The 19,516-nt window shown below is 40.6% G+C and overlaps 1 protein-coding gene across 4 annotated transcripts in view; it reads left to right on the forward strand.

The window, feature by feature from the left end:
- The first annotated feature begins 286 nt into the window (after positions 1-286).
- The window catches only part of RBMX2 (RNA binding motif protein X-linked 2), a 52,888-nt gene continuing 33,658 nt past the window's right edge, over positions 287-19,516 (forward strand). For 3 of the 4 annotated variants that reach the window (XM_037821908.1, XM_037821909.1, XM_037821910.1), the window contains exons 1-5: positions 287-556; positions 764-879; positions 1,972-2,023; positions 7,020-7,149; positions 8,702-8,879. In XM_037821908.1, the coding sequence (XP_037677836.1) occupies positions 552-556; positions 764-879; positions 1,972-2,023; positions 7,020-7,149; positions 8,702-8,879 (481 nt within the window). In that variant the 5' untranslated portion in view covers positions 287-551. Of the gene's footprint in view, positions 557-763; positions 880-1,971; positions 2,024-7,019; positions 7,150-8,701; positions 8,880-10,302; positions 11,301-19,516 lie in introns of those variants that run through there. The other variant, XM_037821907.1, reaches the window with a different exon arrangement.

Below are 19,516 nucleotides of genomic sequence, written 5' to 3' on the forward strand. Positions count from 1 at the left end.
TCAATTCAGCCTGGTTGGTTGCCAACGTATTGGAATTTGAGGGACGACAAAAGATTTACCCACTCTCAGATATCTTTCATTTTTCTGCCATAACTTCTAAACAGGGATGCTATGATGGGTGTGTGTGTATGAGCGACTGCCTGGGAGTGAGGGCCCAAGCGGGACCTCGGAATGGGAACGGGGGCTGGTACTAAAGTCGCCACGTCAGGTCCATTCTTCATTAAGTAAACATTTACGGCTAAACCAATCAGTGCCACGTATCGTCCAGGAGCTGGGGACCCTGCGACAGACCAGGCTCACACCCTCGACCCATTTCACACAGGGAAGGAGAAGGAACTAGTGAAAAGTTCTTTTTCTCTTATTGGAGGAGACGAGGACACAGACTGAGGAAAGCCGCTTCCGGGCTTGAGGGCAGGCGCCACATTCCGGCGCCGCCGAGCTCTTCCGCCGCACGCTCGGGGAACTCCACGGGCTGCAGCGCGGGGGCCGCGCATGCGCGGTGTAGCCTCGGCCGGAGCCTGACGCCGGGTTCCGAGAGCCGGTCCGGGAAGATGAAGTAAGGCTGCGGCTTCTCTCTGAGGAATCGGGAACGGGCCGCCGTTGGTGGCACCCGAGGGCTGGGGTGGTAGAGCGTCTGTATTTCCGAGGGGCGGGAGAGGCGCGGAGACTGGAGAGTCTAGTCCCCTAGTTTTGCTCTCCCTTACCTCGGGCCCGGCTGCACTTAACTTGTCCCCTTTTCCTCTCCCCCCCGCCCCCCCGACAGCCCTTTGACCAAGGTGAAGTTAATCAACGAACTGAACGAGCGAGAGGTCCAGCTTGGGGTGGCGGATAAGGTATCCTGGCACGCCGAGTACAAGGACAGCGCCTGGATCTTCCTGGGTGAGGGCCACGTCTTTCTCTTCCGTTGCTCCTCAGCTTCTCTCCTGTACGGCTTCCTAAAGTGTCAGCGTTCCCGCCCGCGCTCCACTCCTCCTCACGTTGTTCACCCGCGTTTACCCGTCAGCTAGCCACCCTTAAACCCGTTTTCTATATCTTTTCCCCCGAGGCTCTAGAGAGTTATTATTATTTGTCATTCACTGTGCTAAGAGTTTGTCCGTGGCTTCTCGAGACCGTTACCGTCCCCCACCCCAAGATACAGTTGAGGAAACTGAGGCGCAAAGGAGTTGACTGACTTCTTTAAGGCCACACAGCTAGTAAGCCAGAACTATGGGATTCTAGAATTCATAGTCTTAGCCACTATCCCATATTACTACTAACCGTTCCCTTATCCCACTCTCCTCAGAATTCGTTTTCCTCTTTTAATTAGTTCCTGCCTTCTGCTCATGGCCACATTGCCAAATACATATTCACTTTTATTGTAATGAGTAATTCTGTAGTTTGTTCGGAAAGGTTATTTATTGCACCAGGCATTGTGCTAAGCACTTTATATGCATTGTTTTATTTAATTATAAGAATTAAATAACAGTCCTGTGAGGTAAATACTAATATCCCCATTTCACAGATTAAGAAAGGAACATTTGGAGGGGAATTTGTTTCCTATGAAGTGCTTAACAGTTGTCTTTTCAATGCTCAGTCTGTGTGTGGGTAGGGTTAATATTAACATTTAACTGATTTTGGATCTTAGCAATAATTTTGCAGGTAAAGAGCAGATAAATTTGAGATACGTTTGTGGAAGCAGAGTTTTGTGCTACAGATTATCTGCTTTGTTTGTAGGATTTTGGATTTGAGGAGGACTGAGTGATCAGTTCAGCTTGATTAATGATGACCCCGACCTTTGCACTCAGCTAATCCTTTTTCTGTATTATTTTTACACCTTATGTATACTTCTGTCATTTCATCAGACCATGGGTTCTTTGAGGGCAGGACCTGTGGCTCACTCTTCTTTGTACCCCCAAAGCCTGATCTAGTGCAGGGTCTGTAGTAGACACTTGGTAAATATCTGTCAAACTGAAATGTGTTTTCCTTTTCTAGGAGGGCTTCCTTATGAACTGACTGAAGGGGACATCATCTGTGTGTTCTCGCAGTAAGTTCCCTTTCATTTCTTGCCTCCTGGGTCGATAGAGTGGTTTGCTTCCGTAATGCATTTTGGGGTATCGAAATAAAGCCGTTTATTTGAATTCTAAGCTGAATGGCATCACTGCATGGGGACGACTAGAGCTTCTGCTCTAGTCTAGAGCAGTCCCAGGACATTTGATTCTAGGACTCTCCCGTGTGGAGGATTTCAGAAGTTGGATAATTTGGGGGCTGTCTTGGGGGATTGCAGTCAATTTCTATTGCTTTTTCACTGAGGCTTGTTCAGCCTGGGCCTACACTGGAATAGACTGAAACTCCTTCCCAGGAAGGTACCATGTTGGACCTATCTCCTTGGCATTGTGTAAATTAGGGGTAACCCCTGATCACAGGGCCCTTCTGGGCCCACACCTGAGTGGCATTGTAGGATTAGGGGCAAAGCACGAGGAATTGGAGGAATGGGGAGGGTGGGGAAGAGGAAGGTTTAGGTGGTGGTTTGCATTCTTTGTTTTTAGATGAGTGTAGGGTTAGTGAGCAGAGCTGATCTCTTTATCCAGAGGCTGATGATCACCGGCTGATGAGGAAAAAGAATGAGAACCTTTGATTCTTCATTCTGCTATGGGATGGTAGCAGCAGCAACTGTGGGAGAGGGTCTGTGCAGCTCACACTGGTAGTATCAGTGGGTAGACGAGGGTTGAGCTGTTCACAGGAGCCATATAGGGCTAAGGGCTGTTGCAGAGAAGTTGGACAGTATGGCAGAGGACCTTGGCAAAATGGGCTGAGCAGCAAACACAGGCAGCATACCCCGGCAGAGGGATTGCCATGCAGGATGGTTGGGCCATCCCTTAGGCAGAGGACCATGGCAGAGAGGTAGGGCAATTTATGGGACAGTAGACGCTGGCCAACTGGTTAGGTGGCATGTGGGGCAGAAGGCCATGGGAAAGGATTGAGCAATACAAACGAGATAAAGGCCATGCCAGAGGACTGGGCAGCCCACATAGGCAGAGCCCTGGCTGGGACAGAGGCTGCTTCCTCCAACTTCAGGGCTTCGGAAAGTTTACAGCAGCTGCAGCCTATAATTTCTACCTTTTTGTGGTACTGCATCCAGCCTTGCATCTTGGATTGAGTGGTGATCAGCCAGTGTGTGTGTTTATTCTGATTCTCTATTCTGGCTACACAGATTGCTCTCCATGAAGATTGCCTTTGCTACTGATACTAACAGTGGTTTTCAAATTGATATTTTTTTTCTGATAATGAAGGTAATGTATAGTCATTATAGAACATTTGGCAAGAAGAAAGAGTATAAAGTAGAAAATAGAATGTTCTTGCCTACCCAAGGGAAAACTTAGCATTTTGCTGTATTTCTTTATCTTTTCTTCAAATGTTGGGCATTATTTCCAACGTTTTGCTATTATAAATTATACTGTAATTTATATACTGAAGTATATAAATTTTTGTATGCATCACTGATGATTTCCTTAGGGAGATTACTGGATCAAAATGTTAACATTTTTAAGATGTTTTATACGCATTGCCAAATTGTTCTCTGAAAAAGTACTAATTTCCACTCTTACTAGTAAGCACATTTTTCTGAACCCTAATCAACAGTGGTTATTTTAAAAAATATTTGCCTTTTACTTTGATTTCATTTCATCATTAGTAAGGTTGAGCATCTTTTTATGTATTTACAGGCCATTTATATTTCTTTTTCTTTGTAAATTATTCTATTCATTGTCTTTACCTACTTTTTTCTATTGATATGTTCCTCATTTTTTAATTGATTTTATAAGAGCCCTCCATGTATTAAGGATATTAACTTTTTGTTATAACACTTTGTCATGTGTTGTATACTATGAGCTCATTAAAAAAAATTTGTTGTGTTACAATAAATTACCATCATTATTCATTCTCGATGCTTAAATTGACTCACTTTGAGGGTCACCAGGTATCCCTTCAAGCCCAGCTCCTGTATTCTTTTTTTTTTTTTTACTATTTATTTTGAAATAATTTCAGGTTTAAAACAGTAAAGTTATAAAACAGTATAAAGAATGTCTGTGTCCTCTTCACCCAGATCCTCCAGATGCTAACATCTTACCACATTTGCTTTGTCAGTATTTCTCCTTACATAGACATATCATAATTTTTTCTGAACCATTTGAGAGTCAGTTGCAGACACGATGGCCATTTATCCCTAAATTCTTCAATGTGTCGTCCCCCCCCCCCCAAAAAAAAAGGGACATTCTCTTGTTAAACCTCAGTACAGTGATCACATTCAGGAAATCACTGATATATTACATTTTATTATAACATAATATTACATTATGTAATAATATAGAATATAATATATTGTTATTATTATTATTATTTAGTCTTTATTCAACTTTCCCAGTTCTGATAATGTCCTTTATAGCAAAAGGAAAAAAATTGCTTTCTAGTCCTCTATCTTTGATATAAATTGTAAATATTTTCTCCTAGGTTGTCATTTTTCTTTTGACTTTGCTTATTGTGATTTTTTGCTATGAAAAATGATTTTATTTTTATTTTATGTATTCATTTATATGTTTATATTATCATGTAGCAAATTTGACTTTTTCGGGATATACAGTTCTATGAATTTTAATACATATGTATAGGTTTGTGTAACTGCCCCTACAATCAGGATGAAGAATAGTTCTATCACTCTAAAAACCTACCTAGTGCTATCCCTTTGTAGTCACTCCCTCCAGTATTTTATTTTATTTTTAAATGGTCAGATTTATCATTCTTTTCTTTTATTGCTTCTGGATTCTGAGTCATAGTTAGAAAGCATTTCTCCCTACCCACCCATCCATGTTCTCTTCTAATACTGGTATAGTTTCCCTTTTTACATTGAAATCTGTGATCCATTTAGAGTTTATTCTGGTATACAGTGTGAGGTATGGATCCAATTTTATATTTTCCCAAATGGCTACCCAGTTTCCCCAACACCATTTATGAAACAGTTCATCTTTTCCCCAGCAAATGGGGATACTATCTTTATGATATACCAAGTTTTCCATATATACTTGGGTCTCTTTCTTGGCTTTCTATTCTGTTCTGTTGGTGTGTCTGTGTATTCATGTGCCACTACCACACTAGTTTAATCATGGAAGTTTTTCAATATGTTTAATATCTGGTAGGGTTACTTCTCCTTATTGTTCTTTTTTTTAGGTTTTACAGTTATTCTTACATTTTAACTTTTCCACAAGAACTTTAGCGTCAACTTATCCAGCTCCAGGAAAATGAAACTTGTACTTTTATTGGTATACATTAAATTTATGTATTTACTTGGTTTTGATATCTTTATGATGTTGAATCATTCTATCCAAGAACAAAGGATGTCTTTATATTTGTTCAAATCTGTTCTGTGTCTTTTGTGAGTTTAAAAAATTTTTCTTTACATAGGATTTATGCATTGCTTGTTGTTAAGTTTATTTCTAAGTATTTTGTCTTTTTGTTTTGCTATTATGAATGGGGTTTTTCTTCCATTATATCTTCTGATTATTGTTTTTATAAGAAGGAGATTGATTTTTGTTAATTTATATCCTGCGACCTTACTTAATTGTTTATTGTTGGCTTTTATCATTATCATTGATTCTCTTGGGTTTTTCAAATATACTATCATATATAATCTGAAAATTGCAATAGTTTTACTCCTTTTTTCATTTCCTACATCTGTTTTCCCTTGTCTAATTGCATTGGCTAATATCTCCAATATAGTGTTAGTTTCTGACATTAATAGAATTGCCTCTAGTATTTTCTATTAAGTAAGATGCTGGATTACAGGCTGAGGTATATATGTGTGATCGTGTTATATTGTATCCATCAATTCCTATTTTATTTTCATGACTTTATTTTCTAATTTATAAAGCTTTAATATATATGGGATTTATCTTTGCATAAGGAGTAAGGTAATATTTTTTTCTATTGAATAATTTCTGCTTTTGTCTTTATTTCCTCCCATCTGCTTTCCTTAGATTTGCTTTCTTCATTTATATTCATTCGTTTTTTTTTTTTAAACAATAAAGTTCTTTAAGGTTACCAGTTTTCCTGAGTATGGCTTTAACCACGTCCCATAAGCTTTGATATTTATTCTTCTCATTTCTGTTTTTATCTAAGTAGCTTGTCATTGAGTTTTTAATCTTTATTTTGTTTCACCTCCTCTTTCATTCCGTTGTTTGCTAGCAAGGAGAATAGGTTTCAAGTTCTAGTTAGTAGAGTGTTTTTCATTTAAAATATTATTTCTAGCTTTATTACATTGTGATTGGAGAACATGATCAATTCTATTTTTTTGTCGTTTATTGAGGTTTACTTTGAGAATAAATCTATAGACACTAGTAATACATGTTTCATGAATTCTAGAGAAGTTATCTCTTTGTGGAATTCAGTGTCCGTATATTAACTAGTCTGACCTTACTGATACTTAATAATGTAATTATTACATTAATTACTGATTATTTATTTATACATGTATATGATTATATATTAATTACTAATGTTTTATTCCTTGTTTCTTCTGACCTTATTTTATTTTTGTCAACTTCATGTGTTATAAATTTAAAGCAGTGTGTAAAAATCTTCCATAACTTTCTCTAGTAGTTTCTCTTTGTATTTATAATAATTTTTTAATTAAAATTTTTGTTTTGTTAATTGATGCATAAAATTTCATGACCTAGACCTGTGTTACATATTATGTATTTTTTTTTTTTTTTTTTTACTATTTTCAATATACAGTAACCCTCTTATTATCATTTAATGCTTTTTTTTGCCTTGAACTTATCTTCTGTGTCAAGATTGCCACTCATTTTTTTGATTGGGTGTTCCTGCTATATATCCTTGTCTAAATTTTATTTTCACCCTTTCTGTGTTGTCCTGTTCTAGAAATGTCTCCCATGTTAAGACTATATTGTGTGAATTTTGTTTTTTCATCTGATTTGAAAGTTTTTATATTTTTAAATCAGTAGTGTCTTACTCTTTTATAAAATATATAGATATGGGGAGATTGTTAACATTAATCTCGTGCGGGACAAGAAGACTGGGAAATCCAAAGGATTCTGTTTCCTCTGCTATGAAGACCAGAGGAGCACAATTCTGGCTGTCGACAATTTTAATGGGATCAAGGTAAGCATGCTAATTAAGCAGGAGTTGGTTGAACTTTTTCTGTGGGTAGGGGTTAGATTTCACTTTCCACCTGGACCTTATAGGGCTCAAGGGCAATACAGGCCAATGGGGAGTGCTGAGAAGTTTGCAGAGGTGTGGGGACACACTGGCCAGGAAGTGATTCCAGGAATAATTCCATTGGCTCATGGCCCTGCGGAGACTTGTTCCTTTCTCTCGTCTATTAGCAAACTCTCTCCCCAGGAGCATTGGTACCATCCCCTCCTCCCACCTCTATTTCTCATCATTCCTCCCCACCCCCACTCTCATCTCTGGTGCTTTGGAGAATGAATAGACTAGCAAACCTTGCTCTTTCACGTTGTCCTGTGTCAGGGGTTTGCCTTGGTGCCACATCATGGCTTTAGGACCTAGGTCATAGCTGTGTATGTCCATCATATATCTCCATTGACCCAGCACACTGGACCCTGGAAATTCCCGAGTTAAAATCCAATGACAAACTCTACAAAAGTCACTCATTCTTAAACTTTCTCTGCTCTCTTTCCTTTTACCCCACCTTTATAAGGGAGGCACTGAGCAGAGAGAAAGGGGATGGGGCAAATCAGGTTTATCTATGTTCCACATAGTCTCTGCACCCATTTAGGACAAACATTGCAGTTGAATGAGCGTTGTCACAGGGTGGGTAGGTGGGGTGACTCGACTTGGAGTGCCTGTCACTGATTAGACCACTATGGAACAGCCGGAGACTGTAGGACAGGGTGGGATAAGGTCCTAAGCTTGACTTTTAAGGGAGAATAAAAAATAAAGAATAAAAATCTTTTTCTTGTATTGGAAAAATGGATAAAAGCCAGACTTTCAAGTTTTTTGATGACTTTGCCTATAGAGTGAGTCTGCTTGAAAATAGAATGTTTTTTGTTGTTGTTGTTATTCACTTGGAGAGTTGTTACACACACCAGAAATACCAGTATGAGCCAGTTGTCTCAGTGGTAGGGGTAGATCAGTGTAAAGGCTTAATAAAAAAGAAAGCAGTTTTTTCTAGATTCCTTCCGCCCTTTCAACTTTTGGGCCAACTTTGTCTCATCCTAATTGTTGTGCTAGACATCTGAGAAAGCAGTTATAGCACTGAGCTGGATTTTGGGAATTCTAGCAGCCGGCCTTTGCCAGGAGATGTTTCACTGTAAACTATGTTACAGATTGAGGGTGAATCATTCATTGTGCATCTAAACTCTCGCATTATTCCCTGGTACTTGTGCTTTGGAGTAGTCCTTTCCAGCCCTTTTCACTTCATGGCCCATGCAAAACAGGATGATATTTATATGGCACACTGGTGGAGATGGATGAGGCTGCTGGTACAACTGCCTCAGGGGCCAATATTGCCCTGGGCCAATATCTAGGTATACTAATGTGACCAGATTGACAGGTCTGCCTTAGAGATTTCCCCAGAAATATAACTAGTTAGAAGGTAATGATTGTGGTTCAAACCATGTTACTCTGCAACCGAGTACACATAGTTTGATATGAGGGCTGTCTTTGCTAAAACTTTGCCTATCTTGCTTAGATCAAAGGAAGAACTATCCGAGTAGATCACGTGTCTAACTATCGGGCTCTTAAGGACTCAGAAGACATGGATAATGTGACCAAAGAGCTTCAGGACAAGGGCTGTGGGGCTTACACCCCCTCACCAAACTTGTCTGAGGGCTCTGAAGATGAGAAACCCACGAAAAAGCACAAAAACGGTAAGTCATTGAGACTTTGGAGAAGATTCTGGGTAATCTTAGTGTCTGCTCTTCCTAACATTCATTGATAATTGATAATCAACTCAAGTGTGAAAGGGGAAGGTGTGGGGAATCTTATTTTAACTGGGAAGGGGAATGCATCAGTTGAGGGTCACAACATGTGTCTAAGCCTAGGACTACCAGGGACAAACCTGTAGTCCAACCAATTCGGGTTTATTGACTTGTTGCATCGAGCAAAACTGGACTAGCATTGTCTCACTAAACAGCAGAAAAGTTAAAGTTACTACAGGATTTTAGGGAAGGGTGGACTTTAGGTGAAATATCAATGAAGCAGAGTTTTTCAAAGGCTCAAAGCAAAGCAGGACTCTGAAAAGGAGTCAGCATCATGTCTGGGCTACAAAGTGGACCCAGGGTCCCAATTCTTTGGCAACTACAAAGTTAATGTAAATATATGCTGCTTTGTTCAGAAACCCTTTATCTTAAGCTCTGTACCTGTGTTGCCACTGCTTCTCTGTGTCAAAGTGACTTAAATCCTCCAGGCAAGAGCATGAATATTTCATTCTTATTGATATACTTTCACACAGAAAATTTTCAGATTGTCCATGCTTTTAGAGAACCAGTTTTCTCAGTGGGTAAGAAAGCAATAGTCTCTTAAAGAACACGACTTAATGAGACACTTTATAGCCATAGCATGTACTTGGGAGAATTATTGTTTCTTTTAACTTTGCAGCTGGTTTTATCTGTGTCTGTTACCTGGCCTGATGTCTTGCAGGGCAAATTTTTACTTTCTCAGTCCAAGCTAATTTTTACTTTCTCAAACGTAAAAAGCAACGTTAATTTAGTCTCTTTTATTGGAGAAAGAGAAGATGTTTGATTTACCTACCTCTCAAACTTTTGAATAGGAGACATAAAAGTTAGATTATGAGGTCTGTAACTACTTTTGTCACAAGCTGCTTAATATTCAGAGTCATCATTACTGGAAATGTTGATTTGATTAACCACAGTCCGTAGCTCATTAAAGCTTGAGGAAGTTCTGTTCTGAATAGTGTAATCAATGTGATATAAAGGGGTGGGATGAAATGATATTCTGGGCCCATAATACCCTAGTGATCAAATCAGATTGAGAGCTGGACCTCAACTGTAGGTAGAGGTTCCTTGCCCGGAGAGCACAGGGATTGCTTTATGCAGCAACTTGACATATCAAGGGTGCAGATACCCACCTTGGCTTTGCTGAGGCACTTTTCTGAAAGTGTTGATCATGTCTGCTTCATGCCACTGCCAAGGATGTTTTCCTTTTGCACATTCACCATCTCCCAGCATGTCAACAGTTTTGAACTATGCCACCTGTATTTTAAGAAAGGAACATTTCTGAGGGAGTTCTTTTGTTTTTCCTTCTCATTGATGGCCTCCTTTTTTCCTCCAGACAAAAAGGAAAAGAAGAAAAAAAAGAAAGACAAAGAGAAGTCTGTCAGGGAGGCACAGGCAGAACAGCCGTCCTCCTCCTTACCACCCAGAAGCAAGATGTTAAAGGAAAAAGATGACCCTGGCTCTAAAAAGCACAGCAGCAAGAACTCAGAGAAGGGTCACAAGTCAGAGTCCAGAGAGGGGTGGAAGCACTACTCCAGGTCCTCCGAGGCCAGGATTACTTCCCATGACAGAGCAGAGGGCCTAGAGAGGGAGTCGAGAAAGGAGAAACCCAGGCATGACCACAAGACCTCAAGCAGGAGGGAGGAAAGGGAGGAAAAGTACAGGGATAGGGAAAGAGGTCGAAGCTCAAACCCACATTCTAGCCGGCACAGTGGTCGTTCAGAAGGGCACAGTCATAGAAGTAGAAGTAGGAGCCGAGCGAAACCCCATAGGTATAAAAGGGCCAGGCACTCCCGGGACTGGGAGCCCTCCAATCCCAGTGACCGAAAGCACCACTGAAGCTGCTGCTTGCTCAGCTGCTCATTAGATTTGGAAATGAACCAGTTATGCTTTTACTATTTCTACGTAAAAAGTCCTGGGGCTGAAGTTTTTTTAATCCCTTGAATATTAGAGTCATTGGGAGAAGCTTGTCGTTCCAACAGCCAAATAATCTTGAATTTTTTAACACAGTCCATTGTCTCTGGGCATACACTTGTACTTAGAGAATTTATGAGGAGATTGCCAGCAAAGCGGAAATGCCAGCCAATTTTAGTCTTTGTGCTAGATGTTTTGAATCCAGCATTGTAGATCTTTCCAGTTAGCAAGTAGGACTGTAGAGTAGAGGAGTGTGGCTTACTAAGTTAGGACAGCTTGGTGCCACTGTTAAGATCAGCCAGCTCCCCACCCACCGTTTTCTTGAATTTTTAAATGTCATTTTTCTTTCTTTTTTGGGGGGAGGGGGGGTTGATATGTTTCTCCATCTTTTTTCCTTGTGATGTATTTATTTATATTTTTATGAAGTTTATATTCACATAAAGTAAATTAAATCATTTTAAAGTGAACAGTTCTGTGGTATTTAGTACGTTCAGTACATTCGCGGTCTTGTGCAACCACCACCTCTATCTGGTTCCAAAACATTTTCATTACCCTAAAAGAAAACTCCATACCTATTAAACACATCCCATTCCCCCCTCCTTCTAGCCCCTGATAATCACCAGTTTGCATTCTGTCTCTCTGGATATTTCATATAAGTAGAATCATACAATATGTGTGACCTTTGTGTCTGGCTTCTTTCACTTACCATAATATTTTCGAGGTTCATCTATGTTGTAGCACATATCAGAACTTCATTCCTTTTTTTGACTGAGTAATATTCCATTGTATATACATACCATAATTTGTTTATCCATTCATCTGCTGATGGACATTTGGATTGATTCCACCTTTTGGCTAGCCAGCTCCCTTTTTTATGTTCCATATATACCAGGTACCCTCTGGACTTAGTCCCCTTTTTAATCAGCTGTTCTTGCTGAAATGGGAATACTTGGTCAGCTCCACTGCATATCTCCACCTTTAAACTCATTTTCCATATCTTTTTCCCTGATGCTTATGAGAATTACTGTTATTGCTTGCCATTCACTGCTAAAGAGCTTGTACATAGCTTCCCAGAGATTTACCATCACCCTCCCACCAACCAATACACAGCTAAGGAAAGTAAAGTGCAGAGACATTAACTGACTTCCTTAGGTCCACATAGTAAGCCAGAACTATGGGATTCTAGAACTCATTGTCTGAGCTACCGCCCCCCTCTTCTCTCCCAGAATTCATTTTCTTCATCTGATTAGCTCCTGCCTTCTGCCAGACTTGATGCAGGGCCAACCTCTGTGGAGGAGAGAGGGAAGGAAGGAAAAGTGGGTAGGAAAACTCTTGGAATGCAGTACAGTTCTAAGAAAGTTCTGGCAAGGCTGATGGCGAGTCCTTGAGGCAAAGGCACCTGTCACAGGAGTCCTGCTAAATCAGCCTTGGTAAGCAGGAGTTCTTGCTGTTGGGCCTGCATCTCAGCTTCTGTGGCCTCTCTGTTCATGTGCCCATCCTGCCAGTTCTGTGGTAGCCAGTGACGAAGGCCCACGTTACCTGCCTGAGTCGTTTTGTCCACTTGGTTGTCGATCATCTCCTTCACGTGGGTGCTCTCTGATAGATGTTAATGTGTGATAGAAATATCTCCACACTTTGCCTACTCCCATGTGTCCATCCACATGCCTTTATACCTGACCTCCTTGTCTCTATCTTCCAGTCCTTTTCCTTCCAGACTCCCAACTAGATGGCAAGGTTCTTGGCCACCGCCCAGGAGTCTGTATACACATTCTATAAAAAGTCTCACTTCAGACCACTTCAATACCAAATGATAGTCAAGTGCACCACCTACAGCTCCATCCATCAGGAAGATTTTCCCTTCTGCCCCCAAATGTGGCTGTAATGCAGATACCATCCATCTTAAGCTTGTACCCACATGTTGAGCTGTCCCATCTGTAAACCAAGCTCAAGCTTTTTCTTCCTTCAGCTGGTTGTATGGAAAACCCCATATGGCCATAGGTGCAGAGATATGTGCAGAGATATAATAGGGTCACCTCTTTCGCATCCTTCAGGTCTTTAATAGTGGCATTGATCTATTCCATCTCCCCTGGGATATAATACTGCTTTTGATTTATGTATCCATCAGGGTTCTACCAGAGAAACATCTGGTAGGAGCTTAGATAGATTAGATACATTTTTTTTGTGAGAAATTGACAATGTGATTATGGGGTCTGACTAGGCAAGCGAGAAATCTGATAGGGCAGGCCTGCAGGCTGGAAACCTGGGCAGGAGCTGAGACTGAGTCCACAAGTGGAATTTCTTCCTCAGGGAAACCCCAGTTTTGCTTTTAAGGCCTTCACCTGATTGGATGAAGCCCACCCACATTACTGAGGGTAATTGCCTTTAGTTAACGTCAACTGATTTTAGATGTTAGTCACATCTACAAAATACCATCACAGAGACACTAAGATTAGTGTTTGATTGAATAATGCTGTAGCCTAGCCAAATTGACACATAAAACTAACCATCACAATTTACTATTTTGTCCATGCAGGAGGTGGTTGGGGGCAGTTTCAGAGGTTTCCACTTGGCTTTCCTCACTGTGATAGCTCTTATTCTCTTACCCTACAAACCAAGGACCCATGTGGGGGTTACACCAACCACCAGGTATATCAATTCCAATTACACACTTGGGGACCGGGAAAATGACCACTGGCCATGTCTGCAGAGCCAGCAGCGAGGACTTCAGTTATTGGTCATAAGCTTCCAGGCTAACATGAGGCATGGTGATGCTTCAGGGCTTCAGGAACCAATGTCAACTCAGATTTTGAGTCCAGTGTTCTTGAAATGTTTGGGACTCTCCTTTCCCTGGTGTATGTACAACCAAGTAAGTGGGTATTGGTCCCAGATGGTTAAATCCTGTCTCTTGAGAAAGTGCTCCCAAGTCTACGAATTCTTGATTTTCTTGTCTTATATTCCAGCTGTCTTGATACTACACTCTCAAAATCCAAATCCAGGGTACTCCCTTGGCTCTTGCCAGTACATGCCAGCTAATTCTCATAGTTCTTTGGTGGATGACTTCTTTTCCTTTATTAGCTCCAGCACTTTTTAGCCCTGCTTATCAGCATAGCAACTGGGGGGTGGGCATTGGGGGCAACACCATGGGGGTACATGTTGCCGTGTGGAGGGATGGCTTCTGCAGCATCTTCCAACCCAGGACAAGTGCTAGCTCTTATTAGGGGAGAGTAGGCCTCCTGCAAACCAAGGGTTGGGCAGGGGTTACTGTAGAGCCAATGTCCAGCCAGATGTCCCCATCCCGTTTCAGGTCAGTCCCAGGTTTTCCCAACGAGGGCCCTGACTTCAGCAGAGCAGACCTGCTTTGTATTTGATGTTGAACATGTAGTCTGGTATTCTGCAAGATCTTCTCTTTGTTGCTCAGCTATGTCCACTTCCCCACTGTTGGAGATAAGGGCCTCTCTCTATGCGATCACAGAAGTCCTCTGGTCCTTATACTTAATCTTGAATTGCTTGTTAACTGTCATTCATTTCTCATTATCCTTCTGCAGGGCATCCACACAACTTAACAGTATCTAGTCATTTCTGCTGTCTTTGTAGGCCTTATTCCTCCCATATTTTTCAAAAGTCTGAATCAGCAGGCCTGTAAGGTCATTCTTCTATGTTTCCTCAAGTCATCTCCAGAGAAATATTTAGCAGTTGATTTGCTACCCTGTGCCTGGGATTGTCTGTGCCCCACATACCCCTCAGGACTGTATCCATTTTACCTGCTGGGCAGTGAGTGAGGCTGTCCCAGAACTCCACCTTACCCTAGCCTATTTTCTGGAACCACTCCTGGCACCATTTGTGCTAGTTTAGGTTCTCTGAGAAGCAGAAACCAAGACTAGATTAGACATGCAGGAGATTGATTAGGGAAAACCCCTGTGAGGAAAATTGAGAGGGGAGCAGAGGAGTCTGGGTGAGCTGGCAGATTCGATGCAGGTCTGACTTCTGTAGGGGAGAGAAGCAAGAAAGGAAGGGTGGGTGGGAGAAGTCTTAGACTACAGTGTAGTTCTTAGAATGTTTTGGCAAAACAAATAGGGTGTGTGTTGGGAGAGGCAGTCCACCATGGGCCCTGAGCATCCCTGCATGTTCTTGGTGAGTGTTTTACACTGCAAGGCTTATCTGCCTCCTGATACTGCGCCATTTCTGTAGCTGGCCCCGCAGGCAACCAAGTAGGGCAAGGTGACTACTGTGCAGCTGCTCACTTCCCAGGGGAGGGGATTGGTCTGTTTGCTCACTGCTCAAAAATGGCTGGACCCTTGGACCCAGGTTTCTCAGCTGTGGGGCAACCCATTGCCTGTGAGCATCCACCTGAGCCCAGCACATTGCCATAAGGCACTTGGGGGCAGGGAAACTGGTGGAACTACCATACTCCTGCTGTTGGCTGTGCTGTGAGGAATAAACTGTCTTGTTCTAACCCTTTAAGACTCACTGTCTGCTTTCAACACCTATAAATAGTGGCAGGCTTACTCCTTGCCAATCCTCTGTGAGGTTTGGGTTCTTCCTGACAGCATCCCTGACCTAAAGTTGCTTGTTAGGGGATTCCTGTGTCTCCCAGGAATGGCCTACCTTAATATCTCTGCCACACTCAAGCATTGGCTGAGGGCAGCCCTGGAAATTTGGTCTTGGTTGAAAATGCAGTGGTGGATTTCAGAGCTCAGCAGCTGGAGCCATCAGTCGATTACGCCCCCTGCAATCAGAGATCTGAGAGGCACATAGACACCCTGCACTTGGCCTAGTCTGAAACAACCAGCTGGCCACTGGTTTTAGTTAACCTTCAGGAACAGTGAATTTCTGCTTGTTCCTTTCATGTTGGGGGAGGCGGGGTAGGTAAAGGGAAGGTTCACTTCACAAAGGAGAGTTGGAATTCATTGGTGGGCAATTTCCCAGTGTCTTCAAAGCTAAACAGCCCCATTGAAATGACGAGCTCGTTAAGAATGCCCTTTCATGCTCAGTGTATCAATATTTATTTGATGTGTCCTAATTAACATCCAAGTCTGTCTGACATCCTGTCCTTTTTAGCTTCTTTTAGCCTATTGGGGCATGTACCTTTAAGTACCTGTCTGGGCAGTTTATGGACATATTGAATCCTAAATTGGAAATAATCTTTAGCTGGTACAGGACATCCCTTCTGTACACGTTTTAAAACTCTTTTGGAAGGGTATAACCTGGTCATTGTCTAAATGGTATTCCAGTGAAGGATACAGTACTCTGTACTGTGCTGTTATGACTAAAGACTAAAGTCAAATGTTTCCTGGTATCTTTTTTGTTTGTTTGTTTGTTTTTGTTTTTTGAATTTTCAGCTACAGCTTTTACTTCATAAATATTTGCAAGGACATTGAGAAAAACTTTGATTTCCTTGCCTATAACTCATTACAAAATTCTGCATTCAGCAATGCCAGATCACTTCACAATCAAACGTTTTAATTTATATTTCATTAATAGTTTAGTAGGCAAAACAATGAATTCATGGTTGAATTGTGTTGTAAAGCATTCCTGTTGGATGTTTTTCCCAGTCTGATATTCCTGATATGAACTCCAGCTGAACACTTTTTTTGTTTTGTTTTGTTTTAAATTTAATTTTATTGATATTGTTCACATACCATACAATTATCCAAAGGTCCAAATTGCACAATCAGTTGCCCACGGTACCATCATAAGGTGTGCATCCATCACCACAATTTTTTTTTCAATTTTTAGAACTTTTCCATTACTCTCCTGGTATCTTTTATCTGAATATGTAAACTTAGAAGATTTAGTTTTGGGTATGATTATTTGCACTATGAAGGACTTAACCTGGAATTCTTCCTTTACTAAATAAGAGTTTCCTGATTTCTGCAAGTGTTACTGGAAACTCTATCATAAAATTGGTGATAAAAGCAGGTCATATTTTTCAGCAGGAAATACTCAACAGTTATGTTTGTGATGAGCATTTGCTATTCTTTAAGTTAAGCATGAACAATAGTATGTCACCAAAGATACACTGGTCCCAAGATGAATCATTAAAAAACCTGAAATTACGTGCTATGCCTATAAAGGGATAAAACCATATGGCACATGTTAAATAATGTTATTCTAAAGTGTACATATGTCACACAAAAGTGCAGCTGTATATATGGTATGTTTAATCTAAAACCGATATACCCTCTGTAATAAACATTAGTTAAAAATTTGGTTATATTTTGCCCGCTTAGAATTTAGAAGAGTATTTTGGAGCTGACTGAAGATGACTTGGCCTTTTTAAAGAAGCTGTTCAAACAAGTTTGAGCCAACACTTTCTTTTTTCTCATGCTTCATAAGAAGCAGAGGCATTTGATACCATTCCATTCACCTAAGGTTGGGATTAGGATTTGCTTAAGAAGTGATGTTGGTGATGATTATGACGCTGCTGAAGGCATTTATTAACAAGCAACTAACAGCAGCAGAAAAAAAAAACCTGTAAAAACTTCATGATTATTAATTTAAATCCCTAAGTTCTTTTGAATTTTTATTAGTCTCTATATGATTGTTAAAGCATAGAGTATACCATATGATGTTATCAAAGTATACATCTTGAGGGCTGTTTTCACTTATTTCATGTGCACATTTCTATGTGTTTATATTGTCAATATCCTTGTCATTTTAAATGGCCGTGTAACATTCTTTCTTGTTAATACACCACACCAGTCTCCCATTTGGATTGTTTTAATTTTTCTTTATAACTAATTGTGTTGCTATGGACATTTTTATACAAAGTCCTTTTAAATTTTTTCTTTTTGGATTATTTCCTTGGACTGTATTTTCCAAACTGGAATTACCAGGTCCAAAAGTCCAGATAGAACCATAGCTTGTCTTATTGTCCGACTGCTCTTCTAAATGATTGGTTAAATTTGTAGAACTGTCACATGTAGAGTTCAAGTGTAATTCTTTCCTGTTGTTCTGGACAACACTGGGTTTTATCATTTTCTTCTTTTTTTCTTCTTTGAAAGGTATATTGTGATACCTTCAGGTTGCTGTAATTTGCATTTTCTTTCATTGCAAGTGAGGCTCTGCATTTTTCCTTGTAGTGCTTTAGTCTGTTTCTTTATATTTAAATGGTTCCATCTCCAAGGACCACAGATACTAGCTCATACATTTTTAATGTGTCTGGGGCAGCAGGCTTTGAACAGCTATGGCAGGCACTTTTCCTCCCATTCTGGGACCTACCTTTTGATATTTGGTGCATTAGACAAAAAGCATTTTTAAAAATGAGGGCTGACTTTGTTTATTCGAAGCTGCAAATGCAACATAGAAACAGACCAAAGCAGCGCCACCAGGAAATAGCAGTTGTCAAATAGCATGCTCACGTTCTTTCTCTCCCTCCTTTCCCCTCTCTCTCTGTTTTCTGCCTTTCTGAGGGAGGATATTCGATTAGACTTCTTTCTACAGTTATCCATTAGTATACTTTTTATCCCATGCAGTATCTCTGGAAGGATACTCGATATATTGGTAACAGAGATTGCTTCTGGACAGGAGAGTCAGGCAGCTGGGAGAGGGAAGGGGCAAGAGGCTTACTTTTCACTGTACTTTTGTACTTCTGAATTCTGTACTGAGTACATATTACTCATTAATAAAAATAAATTACAGCCATATGTAAGATCAGTGCTTGTCATTTTTGTGGACCTTTAAAAAATAAAAATTATGCTGTTACATGTGATGAACTGCAGTACGTAGAGGTGGGATTAAGGAGTGAGTAGATGAAGGCAGCCAGATTTGGCATTGGTGATATCTGGACAACAAAACTGCCTGTTATTGTGCTTGCTAAAATTCAGTGAATATAACACGTATGGAATATTAGTGCTTCTGAAAGGAGATTTACTTGTCTAGGAATGTTTCCCTGGGGAGTTCTGGATAAGGCTGGGCTCTTCCTCTCACCTAACTTCTTGGATAAAGCTGGGGCATGAAAAGTGTTAGTTGAGTGATCATCTTTCCTGTTTATTTAGTGGATAGAGGGATTTGAGAGTGGAGGCTTCAGTACCAGAGTGGTAGTTCTGCCCACAGAAGCTATTTCTAGCCAAGCACTGTGTTGGAGGCTGGCTGGTGCAGGTTCTGATTTGCTTTGTGATTGGTTGTGCAACTTTGATGTCCGAGATGGGACCTGCCCTCTCTCCATCAATTGAGTTTTGGCAACTGCAGGGAACAGGTGTGACTGGAAAGCATGGTCTTCCCCTTGGCCATGTTAGTGGCTCATGCATCTTTTTTTTTTTTTTTTTAATCTTCATTTTATTGAGATATATTCACATACCACGCAGTCATACAAAACAAATCGTACATTCGATTGTTCACAGTACCATTACATAGTTGTACATTCATCACCTAAATCAATCCCTGACACCTTACCTTCATTAGCACACACACAAAAATAACAAGAATAATAATTAAAGTGAAAAAGAGCAATTGAAGTAAAAAAGAACACTGGGTACCTTTGTCTGTTTGTTTGTTTGTTTCCTTCTCCTATTTTTCTACTCATCCATCCCTAAACTAGACAAAGTGGAGTGTGGTCCTTATGGCTTTCCCAATCCCATTGTCACCCCTCATAAGCTACATTTTTATACAATTGTCTTCGAGATTCATGGGTTCTG

The sequence above is a fragment of the Choloepus didactylus genome, chromosome X, assembly GCF_015220235.1.
Source record: "Choloepus didactylus isolate mChoDid1 chromosome X, mChoDid1.pri, whole genome shotgun sequence".
Classification (NCBI taxonomy): Eukaryota; Metazoa; Chordata; class Mammalia; order Pilosa; family Megalonychidae; genus Choloepus; species Choloepus didactylus.